This window comes from Accipiter gentilis, chromosome 4 (assembly GCF_929443795.1).
Source record: "Accipiter gentilis chromosome 4, bAccGen1.1, whole genome shotgun sequence".
NCBI lineage: Eukaryota > Metazoa > Chordata > Aves > Accipitriformes > Accipitridae > Astur > Astur gentilis.
In genome coordinates this window covers 11,855,476-11,875,950 of record NC_064883.1, presented here as the reverse complement: position 1 = coordinate 11,875,950, position 20,475 = coordinate 11,855,476, and the positions used below count along the sequence as shown (strand labels likewise).

Below are 20,475 nucleotides of genomic sequence, written 5' to 3'. Positions count from 1 at the left end.
CTGAACATACTAAATTCTTTTTGGTTGTAAATACCCGAGACCTCTATTTCTGGGTCAAGTTTTACTGAAAGCAGCCAAAAAGCTGAATTTCTACTAGGGAGGGAAATGGCACCACCAGACAGTGCAGTTGAACAAGCCCTGTTTCTTTTGGAATCAAACCTCAAGATGTTGGATAGATGAGCACCAACAATTTCGCGAACATGCTGGTAGGCTCCGGATTGACATCCAGCCCAACTCATTCCCTTCCACGCATTCATTTGACAAGTTCAGACATTGCTTCTTTCCCAAAATGCTTCAACCTCTTCTGGCTTTAAAACGTCTTAGACCAGAATCCCAGCCCTAATACAAAATCTTACATTAAGTCAGCGCATAACCCTTCTCACTCTTCCTTAGAAGTGGTAGGGAAGGAAAAAACTAGGCTTTTTGTTTGCAACCAAGCTACATACCTATCATGCTTTCACAACAAACATTATACAGCAACAAATGGCATACATATATATGCCATACTTTTACTGGAAGGAAGGTTGGAATTTTTCTACTTAATAACAATTTATAAATGGCTAAATTTCTCTAGTATACTAGAGATAAAACAGTAGTATCACTTGTTTAATTTAGTCTAGACATTTATAAAGAAAAACTTTAAAATAACTAATTCACCCTCTGAGTCAGAGAGTTCTCCGTGTTTTATAGGCTAGCTTGTTTTATATAGTTTGACTTGTTCAAGTGATGAGAAGTAGGAAGAAGGGTCAGTACTTAAACACTACTCTCCCAAGCCTTTTGTGGAACTGACGTTTCCTGGGTAGGTGGTCCCACATTCTGCACTGATTTGGGCATACACAGGGGAATGCCAAGATAAATAATTTTCAGTGATGCACCCAATACACAGTTCTGGTGCATTTCTTACAGAAGACACAAGCCCACAGCTTTTGAAAGGTCACTTTTGGCTGTTGAGCCTGGCCTTCACATTCCAGCATTTGACAGTTTTCAGTAGTTTTTGAAATACTGTCATACACCTTTATTTAACTGTTCTGAACTAATTTTTATCAATTTCATGGCACAAAACATAGGGCTGGAATAGGGCAAGGTGATGGCTCAGCAGTCCGTCAGCACCATTAGTAAGCCTAAATTTTTAGAGGCATTTAGGCACTGCTGGGGGGTGGGGGGGTGGGGGGGGAGGAAAAACAAACCAAGAAGAGAGATGAGTGATTAACAACTATCTTCTAGATGGATGTAAAATTCCTGTAAAACAGCACCTAGGGCAGTAGTTGCTGTCAGGAGAGCCATCCCTGCTCCCTGGGAAAGCCTGAGCCTCAGAGGAAAGCAAGTGACTGGTTCTTCCCAGCACTAGTGGCACCTGTTTCTGTCATGGCTATCATCGTTGTTGCAGTCCACCCAATACACGGTAACTCCAGCTCCTTTTGTAAAGCACATACATTGACTGACCACCTCAGAAACTCAAGTCCAAACCACAACCACACCACCTCTGCCTTTCTGCAAAGACTTCTGCCTTCCCAAACAGGGCTGGGGGTCTCCTTCCAGAACGACAGGTTAATAGAGGCTGTGCAGGTTACCTCTGTCAGAGGGCACCACTGGTACCTACAGAAACAACCCACAAACCATCTCTTACATGAGGGCTAATGTCACTTAATGAGGACAAAGATGGAGAAAAATTCAGTGAGCTTCCTCACTAAGAGGTGTCCTTCTCCCCCAAATATTCTTTAAAAATTAATGTTTAGTGGAAACAGAAAATGTTTCTGTTTCATATACCAGCAAGAGCTGGTACACAGGAATCTCATAGTGTAGTTAAGAATTTTTTTTATAAAAACAAATTCATTAAGAGACTGCAGCAGCTACTGCCTAAGCTCTGCTAAGAGGTATAGCAGCCTGGCCTATGTTCACATGATACATGCTCAGAAGTAAAAGGATCCCTACATAAAAATGAAACCTTTAAACAAATATTTATTTTGTAAATTAGTCACCCAAGTTTTTCCCATCAAAATGAGATCTCTCCACTGTCCTCTCATGAGCTCCCTATGAGAGGATGTTTGCCCAGTCTTCTCCCTTCTGATGCTAGTAGAGGTTAAACATTCCAGATAAATGAATACAGTAAAAACAGCAAGTCTTATGCTAGAAATCATTCACCCATTGATAACGCGATGACACTAAGCACTAGATGGAGAACATATTTCACTCCCACACGCAGCTTGTACATACCCCACCTTTCTTTTTTCCTCCTTGAACAGATACATTTGCATACCGAGAAGACAGATATACATGGTAATTTTTCTTTGGCATAATGATGGTTTTTTGCATTAAATAAAAATATAGTTTTCATTAGTATTTCTGAAAATAAAAACAAAGCAAAAAAAATGAATCTAAGCTTATAAGCATACACCACTGAATTTTCAGTATTATCGTTCCTATGGCAACACTAGCCCTGACCCATGATGGCACGTGGAAGTATTAGTTATGTGAACTCTTATTCATTCATCAGGGATACATGTTGTGTGCAGACACACACAGCTTTGTGCTTCATTGAAAGAATAAGAAAAAATGGTTTCTTTCTGCAAGTATTCTAATTAAAAGGTGACCACGAGTGTCTTAGCACTCAAAGTAATATACCTACTTATATCTGCAAAGACACAGATCCTGAGCTCTTCACATTGCAGCCCGCATTTAAAATACACCATCAGTTATGAGACACAACCAACACACCTACCTCATTCCCGAGCTAAAAAAAATAAGATAAAAGAATAAACACTTAGCCCCACACTAAAACAATATACAACCACTCCATATATGAGGCCAACTTTGCACAAAATTTCCCTTCCAAAATCCTCAGTAGAGCTAAATCCTGTAGCATGCACTAGACGCCTACACACTGGAACATTTTGGGGGAAGGAAAGAGGAGGTGGTGTAACTTTTGAGAATAAACAGCTGTAATTTAGGTGGCAGCATATCACAAGGACACAGTCAACATGTCCTACTAGTTGCAGTCAGGGATTGATATTGGGATAAGAGGGGTTGCCCTTTGGCAAGCAGGTCCCAAGATGCCTCGGTACCTGCATGCAGCTGGTTGGGTTGTTCAAACTGAACTGTAGGTTCCAGGCTTCTCCACTTGCCCTCTGAACTCCTCTCTTCCAAATACTCCATGACCCACCACAACGTTCAGCAATTGCATTGCTACAGCAGCACGCACATGCTTTATAAGGCCCTCTCCAGTTTCTGGGAAGGATGGTGGTAGGGGCAGTTTCCAAGTTGGAACAACTCCCTCCTCCTACCAAGTGCTCGCAGGAGAGGAGGAGGGATGGGGTCACAGAGATGCCCTGGCAGTCCCAGCCTTCTCCTCCCTACCCACGGTCCCAGAGAGCAAAGGGTGGTTTTCCCCTCCACAAACCTGTCAGGCACTTGATCTACCACACTGGCTCCCCTGCTCTGGCCACAAAGACAAGGAGCAACATCCTGCTTTTTCTGCCAAGACAGCCTCATGCCTGTCCAGCTAGGAAAGAGAGCCATCATTATGACAGGTCAAAGCCACAGACCTCCATTCGAACTAGAAGTCAATAACTGTGCACCTCTCAGATTTTAGGTGCTGTATGCTCTGCCCTAGACTTGTTTCTCAAAAGGACTGCAGCATTCTTCACTGATTTCAGTTTCCAAGTTAATTTTAGATGCAGCCCTGTATTGAATATACTGCAACTGCAGAACCAGCCTAGAGAAAAGAACCCTCTGCCACAGCAGTTAGACTTGCAAGACAGAAGGCTCAGTTTCCCAGCTGGGTGGAACCAAAAGCTCTGTTCAAAACTAACATCCCCCAAGCAATGCACAGCACACTTGTTTAGAATTGCTTATCAAAAATATCTCCAGATTGTGTTACAGCACCTTCACTGCACAGCATTGCCGGTACGCACACCAACAGGCACAGCAATGCCATACAGTCTATCTAGCAAGGAAGCAGCCAACTTTGCATGTTTTGTCAGTCACCACTACTAACTGTGAGGTTAGTGTGTGTTGCAAAAAGTACAGAAAAAGCACAATTAGAACTGGGGACCCACTGTATGCAGCAGCACGGAAAACTCCATGTCACAGTGTTTGCTCCAAAACTCATGGCTAAGAGCATCACTTATCCTGAACAGCTAAATCTCAAAATACAGTTCTTGAGAATCAGCAGCTGATTCTCAATGACTCTAAACAGTTTTTGATAAAGTCAGTTCTTGTTACTCCTTTGTACTGCATAGGCTGACCAACACTGCCTTTTATCAGCTATCAGCACTCGTATACCACTCCCCCTCCACAGCCATTGCTGTCCACCACAGCCAGTTCCAAGCAGCAAAGCTAGGTCATGTCTGGGAAAACTGTTCAGCTGAAACACCACCACAGTCACTGTGGAAAAGTCACACACGCATAGGTGCTGTAGTGATTCTTCACTACAATTCCTCACAGTTTTTTGGAAAACCTTTATCTGGCCCCTTCCTCTCTTCAGGGTTTCTAAATGGTTGCAAGGTTGCATCCTGAACCCAGCCAATCTGAACTAAGGTTTTTCTGTACAGAAAATGGATTCATCCCCTTAGAAAAACCCTGTGTCCATATCAAAGCATTCACAAAAACAAATCGAGGCTCCTCCACTTGCCCTACCTGTTCAAGGCAACCAAACTCTATGTCATCATTCAACCTGTATTGCGTCAGGTCCTCCTCCAACATTGATGCTGGATGCCAATTCACCTGCTTCAAACTCAAAATGTTTTCAGTTATTGTCATGTGATTTCTCATGCAAAACAATACTTTATCTCGGACGCTTCTTCACAGCCTTGGCTTATCTCAGCATTTCCTCAGGATTGACCTTAAAATTTAACAAGTACAGTTTGAGGGAAGAGAAACTGTATGCTGTTGTTTTTGACTTCAGAAGGGAGTGCTCAAGTCCAGGAACCCACATCACAGATGACAGCTCAAAAATATGCATCGTGCTTCTTTCCATGGTATTTTAGGTACTTCCTTCTTACATTTTCAAAGAAGGAACTGGCACATGTAGCACTAATTTTGAACATTGCACCATAGGTTTCTTCAAAACTAGAAATTCAACATTTTTCTTAACTACTGTGCAACAGAATTAAAAACAACAGATGAACCTGAAGAACCTGTTGAACAATTCTGGTTTTGAGAAAAGTTAAAATAGTTAATTCAAGGAAAACATTGCTCCCTTCAGCTCCACTGTACGAAGGGAACACCACTGACACGAGTTTCCCATCACATTTGTTTAGAATACACTAACGAGTAACCTAACACTTTGAAAGATTAAATACATGTGTTGCATTCAAGTTACACAGAAGTCATAATTACTTAATTATATGTACAAATATTATTTCATTTGTAATTTTGAATTAATGCATACCATAAGCATAGTCTGCATCTTAACTGCTGATTTTAGTTAGCCACAAGGTGGCAGAAATTTCAAAGTTAAAATAAAAAGATCATTGTAGGCTATTGCATGTATTTGGTTTTGTTTAACCTGCTATAGCTAGAAAAAGGGCAAAAATATGTTTATGTCACCAGATTAAAAAATCAGGGAACACACAAATCTTTCTTCTACCCATGGTGGAAAAGCAAAATTAAACCCATAGCATAATATATAATATGGATGTTTAAAGGAAGAAGATATACAACCATTAAGTAAAGCATTATATTTTTAAATTTTAGTATCTAGATTAAAAGTTATCAATTACTGAAGACATAAGCAAGCATAAAATATGTGGCTTAAAGTTCAAAAAGCCCAAATAAATTATTTTACATATTCAGATTGCCACCTTTTGTGTGTTTGGAAGCAGTATTCTTTTTTCCAATTAAAAAAAATAATAATTTCTTAAGGGAAAGTCATAGCAAAATAACAGAAACAAATAGAAGAGCACAGCTGCTAACCAGAAGACAGGCACAGAACAACCAACACTGTAGGAGGGCATCACAAAGCTTTTTAAAACATGGCTAAAAATCACTAGGCAGTAACTCCAATCCTGAAATTGGCAAATCACTTTCTGCCCTCCCCAGTCAAAAAATTTTACCCCAAATTTCAATTTTCAAAATTATTAGTTTATTTTTTATTAAAGTGCAGGAAAAGTTGATAAGAAAAAATAGCAAATTAAGGTAAAGCACACGAGACTTGGTGAGGGGAAGACCAAGAGACTTTCTTAAAAGTTAATGGTTACATGAAAATTTTATTGATAAATTAAATCAGAAGCGAAGTTACATATAAAATCGCAACAACATGAATTCCAAAATGCAAGTTAGGTGACATTAACAAGTAAATAAGATACTTACTGTCTAGCCTGGTCCTTATTGCCATATGTTACATTTACAACTGCAGTCTCCGTGTCAGTGTTCACTAGAGAGTAAAACACAATGAAAAGATGTTAAGTACAGTGTGCACTCCCTTCCCCCTACAAATTTCAAAGCCATTTGAGAGTAAAGCCATACCTTGCTCACAGTTCTCCACTGTTCCATACTGAGCTAACAAACTATCCAGCACCTATCAAGAGGGAAAAGAAATGACAGATTTCAATTTCAAAACAGATTAACAAAAAAAAAAAGCCTGTAAAACACTAAAATTTGTAATAATTTTATCAGAATTATTATCAGCATTCAAGACATCCACTCCAATAAGAAAGGAACATTAACTATTTTGGGAAGAACAAGCACACATTGCGTGTTTTCTTTCTCACATCAGAAAAATCTCTGTTTAAAACATCGTGAAAGTGAAAATACAGAACATAACTCTGAGAAGTCACACTACACTGTAAGTCCCAAACTTTGAAAATAAATCTAAGTCACCTGTTCTCAGAGTAGACTAAAGCAGAGGCAAAAAGAATTCAAGAGCAGCAAATCTGGAATAAAACCTTTCTATGTATCCCAAGCAAATATATATAACTTTGCTACCGTTTGGGGCTTTTTTTTTTTTCCTCGCAACACACTTAGGTCATACATAAAAATGTTACTCTCTTACATAGAGAGTAGGGGCTTGCCTACTAGACAAGTTAACCAGAATAACCAGCACACCAAGAGCTGTTCTGCAATTACTTTGACAGTTTTCTGAAAGACCCATTCCAGAGGAATGACTTGCAACACTATCTTCACAATTATTTGAAAGTCATAATTAATTTGTCATTTGGTAGAAAGCTAGGGAAGAACAGGTAAAAAACCATATGACAAGGGACAAACAAAATCCAAATAAAGTAGTTTTACCTGGCATAAATTTGTTTTATTCTAGTCAAATAGAGGATGAAGAAGGGGCAAGAATCAATGATACTTTTAGGAAAATCAAGGTGTCAGAATATTCTAGTAAAACACACAGTTGTATCACTTCTAAAATTCACATGGTGTATACTTTATTTTCTTCCTGGTAAGAAATAATGTTCCAGAAGACAGTGACTGAGGCAGTAACTAGCACAGAAGTACATAATTGTGTTTTATTGCATCCTAACGTTTTGACTCAAGAATTAAAATGATGCTCCAGAAGTTCAGCATTTACACCAAGAAGTGAAAAAGTAAGCTTGCAATCTCTTCTGTGACTGAAGTACCATTCTTCTCTTCAGTTAGTCTCTTAGGGCAAAATGTCAGTATGAAAGGGAGGAAACCCTTTTGGGAAAGGAAGGAAACAAGGAAGCAAGGACAGAAGGAAAGCAGTAGGCATAAAAACACATCTGTGCAGCTTCTCATTGCAGTACCCTTTATGCTTCCACTTGCTACAACCAGCAACGGAGTGTGCACAAAACCCCAGTCCCTAAAAATGTAAAATTCAGACTCTACATCCTCATGAGATTAAGAATTCAAAATTATAATTTATTAATGTACCATATACTTTTACTACAATCTAAAAGACATTAAGATAAATCGCAGTTTATCTGCCCAAACCTAATGACAACTTAAATCAGTATAATTTCCAATTTTTACCACCTACTAAAATTGAAATTGCACACAGACATTTCAAAGGTAATATTTCAAACCATGTATTTAAAAGGCAATGCGCTGCTCACCAAGTATGAGCAGTGCATTGCTACTACTAACTGCAGAATTTCCCCATCCTTCTTGTACAGGGTCTAGTAAATTTTCTTGACAACTGTTTTGTTTTCATAGACAATTTGTTAATTGTCCTCTCCTCCTACAAGTAGAGATTAGCCTAGTCTGAGAGTTTGCCTTTTCCACCCTCTAAAAAATATTTTTTCTGCCAATCCTCAGATCTGACAGATCTGACTACCTAAGGAAAAGGTAGCTGTGAAATTCACTAAATATTACTGAAACAGAGATGCTCCAGGGGATTAAAATAAATTAAAAGTCTCTGGAAGATCCTTTTAAGACAATTGAAATGTTGGCACAGGTGAGTGGGAGAGTTGCAAGGTCTTGCAGGTCTGTGGCCATACTTCCACACAAGCCAGGAGAGTCACCACAAAGCCTTCTTTCATAGACAGCTTAAGTGGTAATTGTGCCTCCACTGAAATCAGCAGGTGAACAGAATCACAGGTGGAGTCAGAGTTTTAAAACAAGAAAAGGAAAGCAAGTCCCTGGCTTAGAGATCCATTCTGAGATGTTTACTTGAAATAGGATACTGAAGAGTTCATTAGTCTGATAAAGCAATTTCTTTGTCCCTACAGTATATCAACACCCACACACAGCAGACCACACTAAAGTGTGAGCTAACATCTTTACTTAAGATAAATTTTTATTACATTTAAACTGTGCGGACCACCAGCTCATGCCCACTCTGCCCCAAAGCTGCATTACTTCAAAATCACAGAATTTCATTTTCATCCTTATTCATACAGGAAAAGAGCAAAGCTGGAATACCAGAGGTACCACAAAATGTTGCTGGATAATAATTAATATTTTGTAAGTTATTTCCATATTAAATTTATATTCTTGGCTAAGCATACCTTTACATTAAGACCCACATATTAAAGTTGCCAGCTTCATGAAGAAAAGAAACACTTTAAACCTGAATCCACGCAACTTTTTAAAGATGCTACATTCTCTCTAAAAACTACTACTTTCAGCACGTTTCTGATCAGCCATCAAAAACCTCTCAACACACTAGCCTCGCATCTGCTCCAAGAAGCCCAAGAACCAAAAGGTTCCTTTGCTGTTAATGCTGAGGAATAGCCCAGGATGGCACATTCGGCATCCCACCCCTCTTCACCAAGAATTCTCCACTTACGCTGCTCCTTAATCCTCTTCACAGCCATTTCAGAGATGGTGTCCATCTGGGCTTTAATCCAAGTGATTTGAATTCCCATGTTCTTAAAAGAGTTGCTTTACCAAACAGATTTATGAGAAGTTTCCTCGAAGGATGGGAGCTTTCTTTAACCAAAATGAAAAACAATCCTCTTGGGTCAAAGACACTTGCTCTCTGCAGCACTGTCCTCAGTAGACACTTGCATTTTCATCACCATCACTCTCATGAAGCAAGGTTTCAAGTGTGATCAACACCACAGAGGTAGCCTTTTACCAGATTGTATTTAAAGAGCACTAGTAAAAAAGTTTCAGCAGCAGTTGGGGTATATGCATGTGTGTGCGAGGAGCAAGCTTCATGGGTAAGAACACTTTTAAGTGAACCAACTGATCCAGTTGGGAGAAGTCATTGTGACTGTATTCAAAGCCAGATCCTCTGTTGTAACTCGCTTTCAAAACACAGAACTCAACTCCTGCATGTTTCTTGCTTCACATGTATTTACTGCAACAGCCAGTTTCTATTCATATCCTTAATTTGTTCATATTTCTCTTTGCACTGTCTTTTCCCTCTCCCCAAATTTTTTTCTCTCTAGCCCAAAGCCTCTAGTTCTGCTGCAAAACAAACATGTTTTGTTTAAGCTGCTCTTCCGTAACACTCTTCGTGTACAGCCTTGTTGGGCAATCAGAACAAAATTCAAAGCCAAGTTGGTGGTGCAGCAGCAATTCTGATGAGCAGCTGAAAAGAAAAGTTTATTTGTACAAATATTTAATCTAAGCTAGAAAAAAAGTCTTTCCTTTTCTTGAGCTCTCCTTCTAGCAGTTGTCTAAATTGGGTCTCCTGCTCTTGTTATAGCACAGATGTCTCTCTCACAAAAAGCTGCAGTCTTATACTGTGGACTTTCATTCATCAGGCTCTAAAAGCGAATTCTGACTTCATTATAAACAGCATTACCCTACATCAAGCCCCACAAATCAAGGCTGCTTTACAAGGAAAAAAGAAACAAGGAAACATTACTCTTCAGTAGAGCAGAGAGCTTGAAGCACACATTAAAATATCCTGGTTCTTATGCAGATTTCACAGGTTTATAAGTAGCACCTTTGAACAAACCAGAGCAGTTGTTTTCTGCACTTTCATAACAGACTATTTCATACACCTCTTCTTACAGTGCTGTAGGATTTCTGCCCTACACCATAAGCAAATTAGTCTCAAGACATCTGGTCCATAAGCACAGTTTTCCTTACTGTTTCTCACACACACACACTTATCAATGGGAACTTTGAATGGTGCTGTAGAACCTACAGTTATTTTCTCCACTCACATAGAGTAAATCCATTAGAACTCCATGACTCCTGGCACGTTGATTGGGAGTTAAAATTAGACAACACCACTGAAATCACAAATAGTGGAAGCAGAAAAAAAGACAGGAGAATTAGGGTCATTCAGTAAAAGACCACGTGGAAATTTTTGGCTGTAAAGACTTTCAGTGTTCTGGGTGATTTAAGAAAAAGAAGGGGAAAAAAGAGTCAGGCAACAATATGAGGAAAGAGAATAAGTTGTTAGTGCAAGCATCTTTCTGATTTAAAAGAGGAGAGGTGGGGTGAAAGAAAACAAAAGACCCAGGTAAGGAAGGGGGGGGGGGGGGGGGGGGGTGCAGAGCAATGCTGATATCACTCCAAGATAGCAAGCCTGGCTGAACCACTAATGCCATCTGCACACTTCAAGTGCTCTGTCAGTATATTTAGGTCCACAAAAAAAAGTAATTTTAGATTAATTATATTAACGCAGCACAGTGCAAGCAGAGCTGGCATATTTTTTACTTTGTTGAAACAAGACCTCAGCAGAACCACCATCACTCTCCCAGCCCCATCAGCCGCTGACAACAGACAACATTAAAAAGGTTTTTCAAAGCGCCTTCAGTTAGGCACAGTCTTTTTGTTGGTAAAAGCCACATCCCCAACAGAGGGCTAGCATAGCTTTACGGAGAAAATTAAATATGAAGAAGCTCCTAATAAATCCCTGAAGAAACAGCCATTTTTTGAAGGTGTAATTGGATAATGTTGCATCACCTGCATGGAGGCCATGGCAGACCAGTGAGCTTGACACCAGGTCTCCTGGCACACCTCCCAGCCCACCAGCCAGAGCGCAAGAACAGCAGCTTCACCCATTTTCATCAAAAGAAGGTCAGAGCATGTAGGTCCCTTGTAAAAGCAGCATGGACATGGAGTACCCAACCCAGAACATAGTCTGCCAGGACAAAATTATTTCTCCAAAACTTTATGAAGGCATTTGAATAGGCAACACCAGTTTGCAATGGCCCAATGCATTGCAGCATGTGGTGATGGTGTTTTTCATCTTGTAGGCCCTCCAATACCCAGCTTACTGTCTCATGAAACCATGACCATAGTCTGGAAGAATCAGAAAAATAAGTCTGGAAGCTGCTGAAGTCATTGTTTGCACACACCAGAAAGGCAGCGCCTGAAAACAATAACTCTGGCTTATTTACCACATCCCATACAAACCCTGGAGTGAATTCTTCTCCTGGGAACTTACAGTTATATCCAAATGTTCAAAACTATTAATAAGTTTACCCTATAATACAATTCTGTTTAGGTGGCATTACCAGGGTTTTAAGAACGTAAAGCTGAACCACAGAGAGCAAAGCCAAAATTGTCAAAAGGAACTACTAATTGAGCGACCAATTTGGACACCACGGGCTTGATTTTCCACAGTGCTCAGCACGTCTGTGTGTTCAAAGCACAGCTTCAAAGCCACTTTCAGTAGCAAGGAGAACACAGCTCTTCTGCAAGAGAGACCTGAGGCTCGTCACATGAGACAATCTGAAGACTAGGCACACTGTTAGCAACTAATGGCAACTACCACTTAAATAGTTTGCCCAGCACCAAAGACTAGAAGATGCGGATTTCAATTTGCCATGGCAGCATTCAATTCCCCTAACCAAAGGGGTCTGTCTTCCTGAAAGTCCTCAACTTGCTACAAAATTAAGAAAGTGTGTGGTGAGTAACTGGGGCACGACTCTTACAGACAAGTCATCTTCACTGCACACGCTGGACTTGTTAGTTGACAGCAGAGCCATCCCCCAGCCTGAGCCAACGTCCCTCCCTACACTGCTAAGAACAAACACTCGCTCTCGTTTTGGCACATCTGAAATGCTCAAATAAAAAATAAGGAGGTAAGGGATACTGTGGACTATTCCAACTTTGGTGTTTCAATTTATGCAAAAGATATAAAGCAATTGAAAATAGGTCTCAGCTAGAGCATCACATGCAACCATGACTACAACTGTTGTAACCAACTTCACGTATCACATGTGTTTATAAGTATTTCAAGACAGTACTGCTGGACCATTTGAATTTGTGTGTGTATACACACACACCCCCCTACGTTTATAAAATAAAAAGATAACAGAAAGAGGACTATATGCTTTAAAACCACACTAGTATTCAAGAACAACATTTAGCAGATTTAAGGCAGGTCCTGTTAAGTCAAAAATCACAAAGTATAATTTACAGCATAATTTACAGATGGAAGAAGGTTAGCTTCTAAAGAAACAATTAAGAGGAATCCAACAAGTGTAAGCAACGTGGTAAACCATTACAGATGAAGACCAGCATCAGAACTCACTCTCCCTCCTTTTTTTAAAATAAAAATTCATACAATGGAAACATTCACAGAGAAAGTATTCTAATGAAGCTCTGAAAATAGAAGAAATTGCAAAAGAAATTTTTGTGCTACAAAGTTAGCCCAGGTACCGAATGCAGCAGGCAAAAAGATCTTGTGTGCTTCCATGTTCCCATGTTATACCCTAAGCTGGAAATAGTCTGGATGTGCGATAGAGAGGAAAGATTAGTGTGCATTACACTAAGGAGGTAAGGGATTGAAAAAAAAATATTTTAAAAATCATAGTACCAAGGCCGACAAATGACATTAAATGGTCTCCAAGATTTAAAAAAAAAAAGACTATTTGAGAAAAGTTTAGAGAAAGGGGAAAAAAAAAGAAAAAACACCCAAAACTTATTAGATGCATGGGTGGCCTCCTTCAAAAAGAGATTAAAGGGAGCAGGATAATTCAGTTTGGAAAAGAGAGAGAGGGAATATGATACAGGTATTATGAAATAACGAATCATGTAGAGATGGCCAAATTGGCAGCTTCTATTCACCCTTCATCTAAATTAAATGAAAACATAGAAATAAGTATTTATGCAACATTATCTGAATATAATTAAGCAGCACACAATATCTGCTACGATACTTTATTAATCTCCTCTCTCCTCACGCTAAAGGTGTAACTTCAAGAGCAGTATCAGATAATGTCAGAGTTTATGAACCAGGTTTGCACTAATGCAAACACTCCTGATTCAGTACCCATCCTTATTTCCAGAAAATTAAAAAGCACCGTCATGCAGATTGGTCCTTAAAGGCAGCAACTACTGTTTTACACAGCTAATCCCTGTTCCTAGGACCTCCTCATGGGCACTGCTGGGGCCCCCTCCTCCCCACGCTGACGGGCTACCAGGACATTTCTGCAGCTCAGCGTGAGGGGAGGATCACATGCCGGGCTGGCAGATGGGTGTTGTGAAACGTAGTGGGAAGCAGCAGCAACACTAGCTCATGTTCATCTGCTTCCTCTCACATTGAGGCGGCCAGTTTAAGTGGAAACACTCTCCACTACTTCTACAATCTCATTTGTAGTTTGCCAATGGGAAGAAAAAAAAAGCTATAAAAGCATTGCTATCCAGTGAGCATCCATTGCCCAACTTTGATTAAATGATGGACAACACAAAAAGCAAGGGAGCCAGCAAATTTTAGAAGAATGTTTGGAAAATGGGGATAAAGGTTGAATTTTCTGTTTTACTCACAGTACTATATTGAAATACAACTGGTGCTTTAAATGACAGTTTCAACACCTTCCCACACAGGCATCCAGCAGTGGTCTCTGTCAGGAAGACTGCTGCTCAGCCCTACAGTGCAAGTTGCAATGTCCTGCTCAGTGCCATGAAAAACAGAAAGGAAATGGTTATGTTTTTCCTTCCCCCCCTCAACCTTTCAGTCCTCCCAATTTTGTTAACTCTATATCATTAAAGGAAATGCATTCTTTTTAATTGGAAGATTTATCAGGGAGAATTGTACTTCTGCTATACATTTTCTCTGTATGTGTGCACGTGCGTGTGTGAAAAAGGCACTTCTGGAAGCTATTTTCTGTAGCTATTAAGAAGTCTTGATGCCACTTCATTACTGCTCTACAAGGTGGATGCTAGTGTGATATAATAGTTTCAACATAATAATAGTTCATTCATTTAAAAAAAAAAAGACTTCTGTAAATTTAGAAACCTGCAACTATAATAGAAATCTGTCAGACTAAAAATCAATTTTTGAATCATCTTTTGGAAGCAATCAACAATTACAAGTTCCAAGAAATCTCTTGACAAGAGCACAAGGATAATTTCATGAAGAGGCCACACTTACAAAAAAAAAATTAATTTCTTTCTGGCACAGGTATGCTGGCACATTGTAGAAACAAAGCCAAGTCAGTGCTTGATACCAGGGAAATCTTTCCTGGGAAGGTTTTCCCATATTCTAACATTAAGCATTTCCTCTAGGATCTCTTATAACTATCTAAAAATTATAGAAGGAATCATAGAGGAAAATCCTGTCAAATGGATTTAGTTCACAGATTAGCGCAGATAAAAGTGAAGTATATTAGAACTCAGATGGAGATCACATCTGAGACATTCCCTCTATTGTGCACAAAACTCAAGATGACAAGCTTTTAGGAAAAAGATAAGTCCTTAACAACCATTTCATTAATATCTTCGATCTCTTTATAACCAGGAAAAATCTATAAAAAGATTGAAGCATTTTACTTGAGTTATATTTACAGGATTCCCCTTCGCCCTTTTTAAATTGGTCATCTATAGGATGCATGCCATGCATTTGGCTTCCCAGGAGTCCTACTAAGGGACAGCACTGCTGTGGACCAGACATTTAAGAGTAAGTTTGGCCTCTAAAAAAGGAGTCTCTGAAACACAAGAGACTATTGAAGGGAGGAACTTGTTATCTGCATTTACAGAGGCTTAGGAGACGCATGGGTGGGTTGCTGGATATTCTTATACAAAACTTTCCCTTGAGCTGTCAGTGCATGTCACCTACATGACCTCCCTAGTTATTATACTGGCATGGCAAACTCCAGTATCTGAATGCAGATCATCAGTAGCAGCCTCATAACACATGGGGCAGCTCAGTCACTTGAGTAGTTGTAACAGCTACACCTGAAATTGCTAAAGTCATTACAACAGCTGGAAAAAACAAGTTGTTCTTAACCCACCTCTCCTGTTTTGTATGGCTATTTTCAGGGAGAGGGGAGGAAAGGGGACAACCTTATCTAGTCCTCACTGCAGGGACTGGGCACTGAAAGAAGTAGAGGAGGTTGGAGTGGGACACAAGAATTCAAGCCTGGGGTCAGACAAAAACACCAGTTATATACACTTTACAGAAAGGAGGAGAGATCTTGGTAGAGCAAGAACACCACCTTCAAGTATTTGAATCACTTTGAGCTGCAGAATCAGGTTAAAATAAAATCTACAGTAAAGGTCTCTGCAGTGCTAATGCAGAGATGAGAGCTTTGCAAACACCAACAATTAAGTGCAAACCATTCAAGCTGTAGAAACATGAACCTTGAAGCAAAGGGGAATCACAGGATTTTTTAGTGTAGAAAATTTGTGATAAAACACATTAACTAGCAGCTATCTAATCATTCAGATAGTCATAAAAATAAAAGTATGCATTCTTAAAACACTCAAAACCAGGTTATTAAAAAACCATAAAAGTTAAGATATTATTGTGAAATTCTGTTAAGTACACATTTACCAAGATCTATGAGATTTCCAAGTCTAGCTTAAAGTATCCCAGCATTATGACCAACTCACACACTAACCCGAAAGGTAAGGTTTAAGAGGATGTTTACAAAAAAACACAAACTTTTGAATGCAATTATCTGAACTAGAAATTAAGATTGCAATAGATGCACTATGCTAATACCATTTGACCTATATATAACCAAACAAAACAATTCACAGTGTGAATGCTGAGTGCTAGCTGACAGCTTGCAGACTATAAATTACTTTTAAGCGTCAATTTTTAAGGAGCAATCAAACGACAAGTAAGATAACTGAAACAATTCAAGAACAGCTATAGTTAAATGAGTTAACTACACCTAACATGGTTCAGGGGATCTCTACTTCCAGCTATTTGCATTCAGAGCCTTCTACAAAGAGGTGGAAGGAGTTTTCCCATTCACAACCTTGCAGGATGTATTCAGTCACCAGCAAGCTCTCTGACCCTGAAGTTTATTGTACAGCCTCATTATTAATGAAATTAGAATAGGTTTTCTCCCTTCTTACAAAGGGAAAACAGAAGAGATGCAATCATAAAGGAGACAAGTTTATACTGTTCCGCTTGCTATGCAGTAGTTAATACTCTATAATTGCACAGACCTGAAAACTGAAATACCCTTATTCCTCACAATCACTAGAATTCATAGAGCAAAAAGGGGCTAGCAACTAACATGGAAGATATAAGTTTTTGGGTGGTTGTTCTTTTATTTAAAGAGAATATCTTGCCTGGAACACAGTTAAATCGCCTGCTATTCCTTAGGCCTACTTGCGAAAAGCACAAGAAACCAAATAAAATGCAGCAGAAGTCTTCTCTATGCTTACTGGCTCCAATAGCCCCACAGGAAAGTTTAGTCCTAAGTCTCTGCCTTACATTTTATAGCCAAGTTTTCAATTCAACTAAATAATCAGCTCTGTCCAAGACAGCTAAAAAACCATTAGAGTTGTCCTTTGCAAAAGTCACTGTTGTGCAAGCATCTAAGCTTAGCACATCAGGTGCTAGACTTAAAAACCACACACACAAAAAACCCAAACCTGTTATTTTCCAGAAACCTAGACACTCAATTTCAATGCAACTTCTTTCTTATGCTCTGAAACAGGCACTGCAAGTATTCAGGTAAATGGCTCCAGTCCTGTTTCACTGCTGCTCTCTAAGCAGCTCCACAAGCTATCTTCCACTAAAAGTAATTTAACTCACTACAACAATATTCCCCTGAACATGAATCAAAAACATCCATAGTAGTAATAAATTAAAAGTGAACAATACTGCAGGGCACTGACAAATTGTATACTATTTACCAGTTTCACATTTACTATACGATAAAATACCTCCCCTTTTCAAAACAATTTGTTCTCCTTAAAAAGCCTAAAATTTAAATTTTTTGACATTTAAAAAGCCAGCACTGTTTAAAATAAGGGAAGTGGGAGTGTAAATCCCCTGTATACGCCTGTATGAATGTACACTTCATTCTGATTTTTCACTGATTCATAGCAAAATGCTCAGCCCAACAGAAGGGGAACTAGATTTTTAGGCACAGAGGGAAAGAGTACTTCAGTGCTTTGCTATTGACATGAGAAGAAAGAGGAGGCGGTGTAAGAGGAACTAAGAAATCTTGGTTATTCGCCTGCTGAATATTTAGGGAGCCACAGCTCTTAAATGCCTGTTCCTGGCATCTGGATGAGAATGAAACATGTGCTATTCAGAGCTGAGCATAGCAAGAAGACGCAGAGAGCGGTGGTAGAGGACCACTGGAGCAGTGGAAAAAATTTTATTTCAAACTATTTGCAGTACACACCTCTTGCATTAAACAGCAGATGCACATAACGAAAGCAGTTCAAGACAGGGTGGACCTTGCCTCAAAGGGCTTGCAAGGTGTAGGCAGTGGGCGCAACAGCCACATGGGGAAGGAGGGGTTGCAGGGAACATCCACCTGATCTTTTGGTTGAAATTCAAGGTTGTCCTCAGCCAGCCTGGCCTGCTCCAGAAGGGTGGAGCAGGCTTTCCTTACTGCCTAGCCATAGAAATGAAGAACAGGCAGCCTGAGTGCTGAAGGAAGTGTAGCCTGGCTGGGAGACCAGGGAGGTCACACCAGCGACCCAAGGAGTGGTGGCCCAGCCGCTGCCTGGGCTTCTGGGAACGGAGATGAAGAGCGAGGCTGAGGTATCCAGGAGAGGTTTCACAGGGAAGTGGATCTACGTGTGTAGGAAAGGATGTAGGGGAAGTGACCAGCTACTGTGGGAGTAATAAGTACTAGAGATGCTTCTAAAATATGAGGGGCATTATGAAAGAAAACTCTCCCAAAATCTGGACAGAGTTTAGGGACAATCTGCATCACAATGAGTTCAGGGAAGGAACCAGATAGGAAGATCAAGATCCCAGGTCAGTGGCCACACAAGAGCAGCTTCTGGGTATAAGGGGAACATAGGATTAACATAAATGAGAGAGAGATGGAGACAAGCAGTAGCAAAAGCCTCAGAAATCAACTAATACACTCTTGTATAACCACATACTGTCACATGTACACACCAATGCTTGGTTTCAGGGAGATGGAAACAGTTCAGCAGACAGAAACAGCCACACATAAGAAGCATTGAAGCTGGAAAGCATGAGACAAAAACACTGATGACATGATTTTCATCACCCAGATACTTGAAGGGGGGTGCGGGGAGAAAACACAAAGCAGAAGCATGACAGGCAAGACCCTCTAACAAAGTGTGGGAGAGCTATGCTCAGCACAGAGGTGCTCCAAGATGCTCTTCAGACAAGAGTTGACTGAATAAAGATAGGCCCGTTGCACATGTTCTACTATAAAGACAGGTTCTTAAATTATGAATAATGACTACAAGACATACAGCACAGCACCCCAGAGGAGACAAGAAATATTTAAAATGCCAAGAAAACAAACATGAACACCCAAACCACCCTCTCCCCCCATGAAGCTAGAAGCAAACTTCCCAATAAGCAACAAGAATGTGTCAGTAGCACTAAATAAAATATGGACACTGAACATGAAGAACAGGAATTTGTGCCAGCACAGCTCCTGGAAGGACTACAAACAACACCTTTCTGCAAACTTACTGCTCCTAACTGCAAGGCAGGAGGAGAAGCCAAGGACATCCCATTTCCAGATGCTTTTTTTACTTTAAAAGAGAAAAAGTCCCACTGCTTTGGAGACCTTTTACCAACATTTTTTAAGGTCTTTGACTTTAAATGGATTTGAGAGGTTTAGATCAAGAGGCTGCCATATTGTCCCCTCCAGGACATCACAACATCCCTGGCAGGAGGGACGACAACACTAGAAGAGCTACTGCCAGCCCCGGAGGCTGGGTTAGAAACCTGAACACCCTTTGCTAGAATGTAAAATCTAAACACTCTGTACCACCCCAAAAATACATGCAAGCATTTGGCCATTCTTCCACATAGCAACAGTAAAATCACTTTTCCCTCTGCTTACCCAAGAGCATGCTTAACTTTCAAACTAGCATAAATAGTAAGCTCAGCTATGGTAAAGAAAAAAAAAATAAATTATGGGATGGGGTAACATGGCTGAGTTCTGCAGTAGCCTGTGGAAAGCAATACCCCTATGAGGTCTGGCAGCAGATCAAGGGCAGTCACTTCAGTTGCTTTTCAGATTATATAGCTTTGTGAAATTATTTTGGTAATATTCAGCCTTCTAAAAACCTCTCTATGGAAAGCGGTCTTTTCCAGTCCCTTATTGTTGAGCTCTTACCCACCAGCGCACAATGTGCTACTGTAGTTGTGCTGGCTACCATGCCAGCAGCGCAGTAGTGGTACATGCTGTTGAACCAATGAGACCAGCCCAGAACATGAGGAATGTCTCCCTTTCCAGCCTCCTCTTTAATTTTAGCGCGCACGCAGCTCTGCTGCCAGGGCAGGCCATGCCAGGCCGATATTTGATTTGTAAACAGACACTCCAACATGCTCATCTTAGCTGTGGGCTCCAAGTTATCTGCTGTTACTCCCAACTGGCATGCAGGAAGACTTCTGCATGTAACCTTATCTGCAACAGTGAGCTTTCACAAGAAAGAGGCAGACAGTTAAATATATTTTGATGATTATATTAGCTTTTCCTAGAAGGGGGAAAAAACAGCCCAGACATTCCTTTTGTCACCCTCCAGCCTGGGTTGGGGGGGTGTTCAGGAACAAAAGCACAATTAAGGCAGACACAATTTGCCTCTACGTACTACAACATGCACAGGGTGTGTCCTCTTTATGTTTAATAAAGACTCTCATGCTTTCCAGTACAATAAAGGAATCCCCTCAGGGTTAACGCTCTGAAAATATGAATAGATGGTGACAAGGAGACATACCAGCTTCGTTCCTTGTATTGTCTC

General features: G+C 40.1%; 1 protein-coding gene across 2 annotated transcripts in view; it reads right to left on the bottom strand.

Moving 5' to 3' along the window:
- Nucleotides 1–20,475, bottom strand: part of IGF2BP3 (insulin like growth factor 2 mRNA binding protein 3) — a 118,949-nt gene that overhangs the window by 39,400 nt on the left and 59,074 nt on the right. For both annotated transcript variants that reach the window (XM_049798123.1, XM_049798124.1), the window contains 2 exons: nt 6,466–6,517; nt 6,310–6,373 (listed from right to left, as the gene is read on the bottom strand). In XM_049798123.1, the coding sequence (XP_049654080.1) occupies nt 6,310–6,373; nt 6,466–6,517 (116 nt within the window). The remainder of the gene's footprint in view (nt 1–6,309; nt 6,374–6,465; nt 6,518–20,475) is intronic.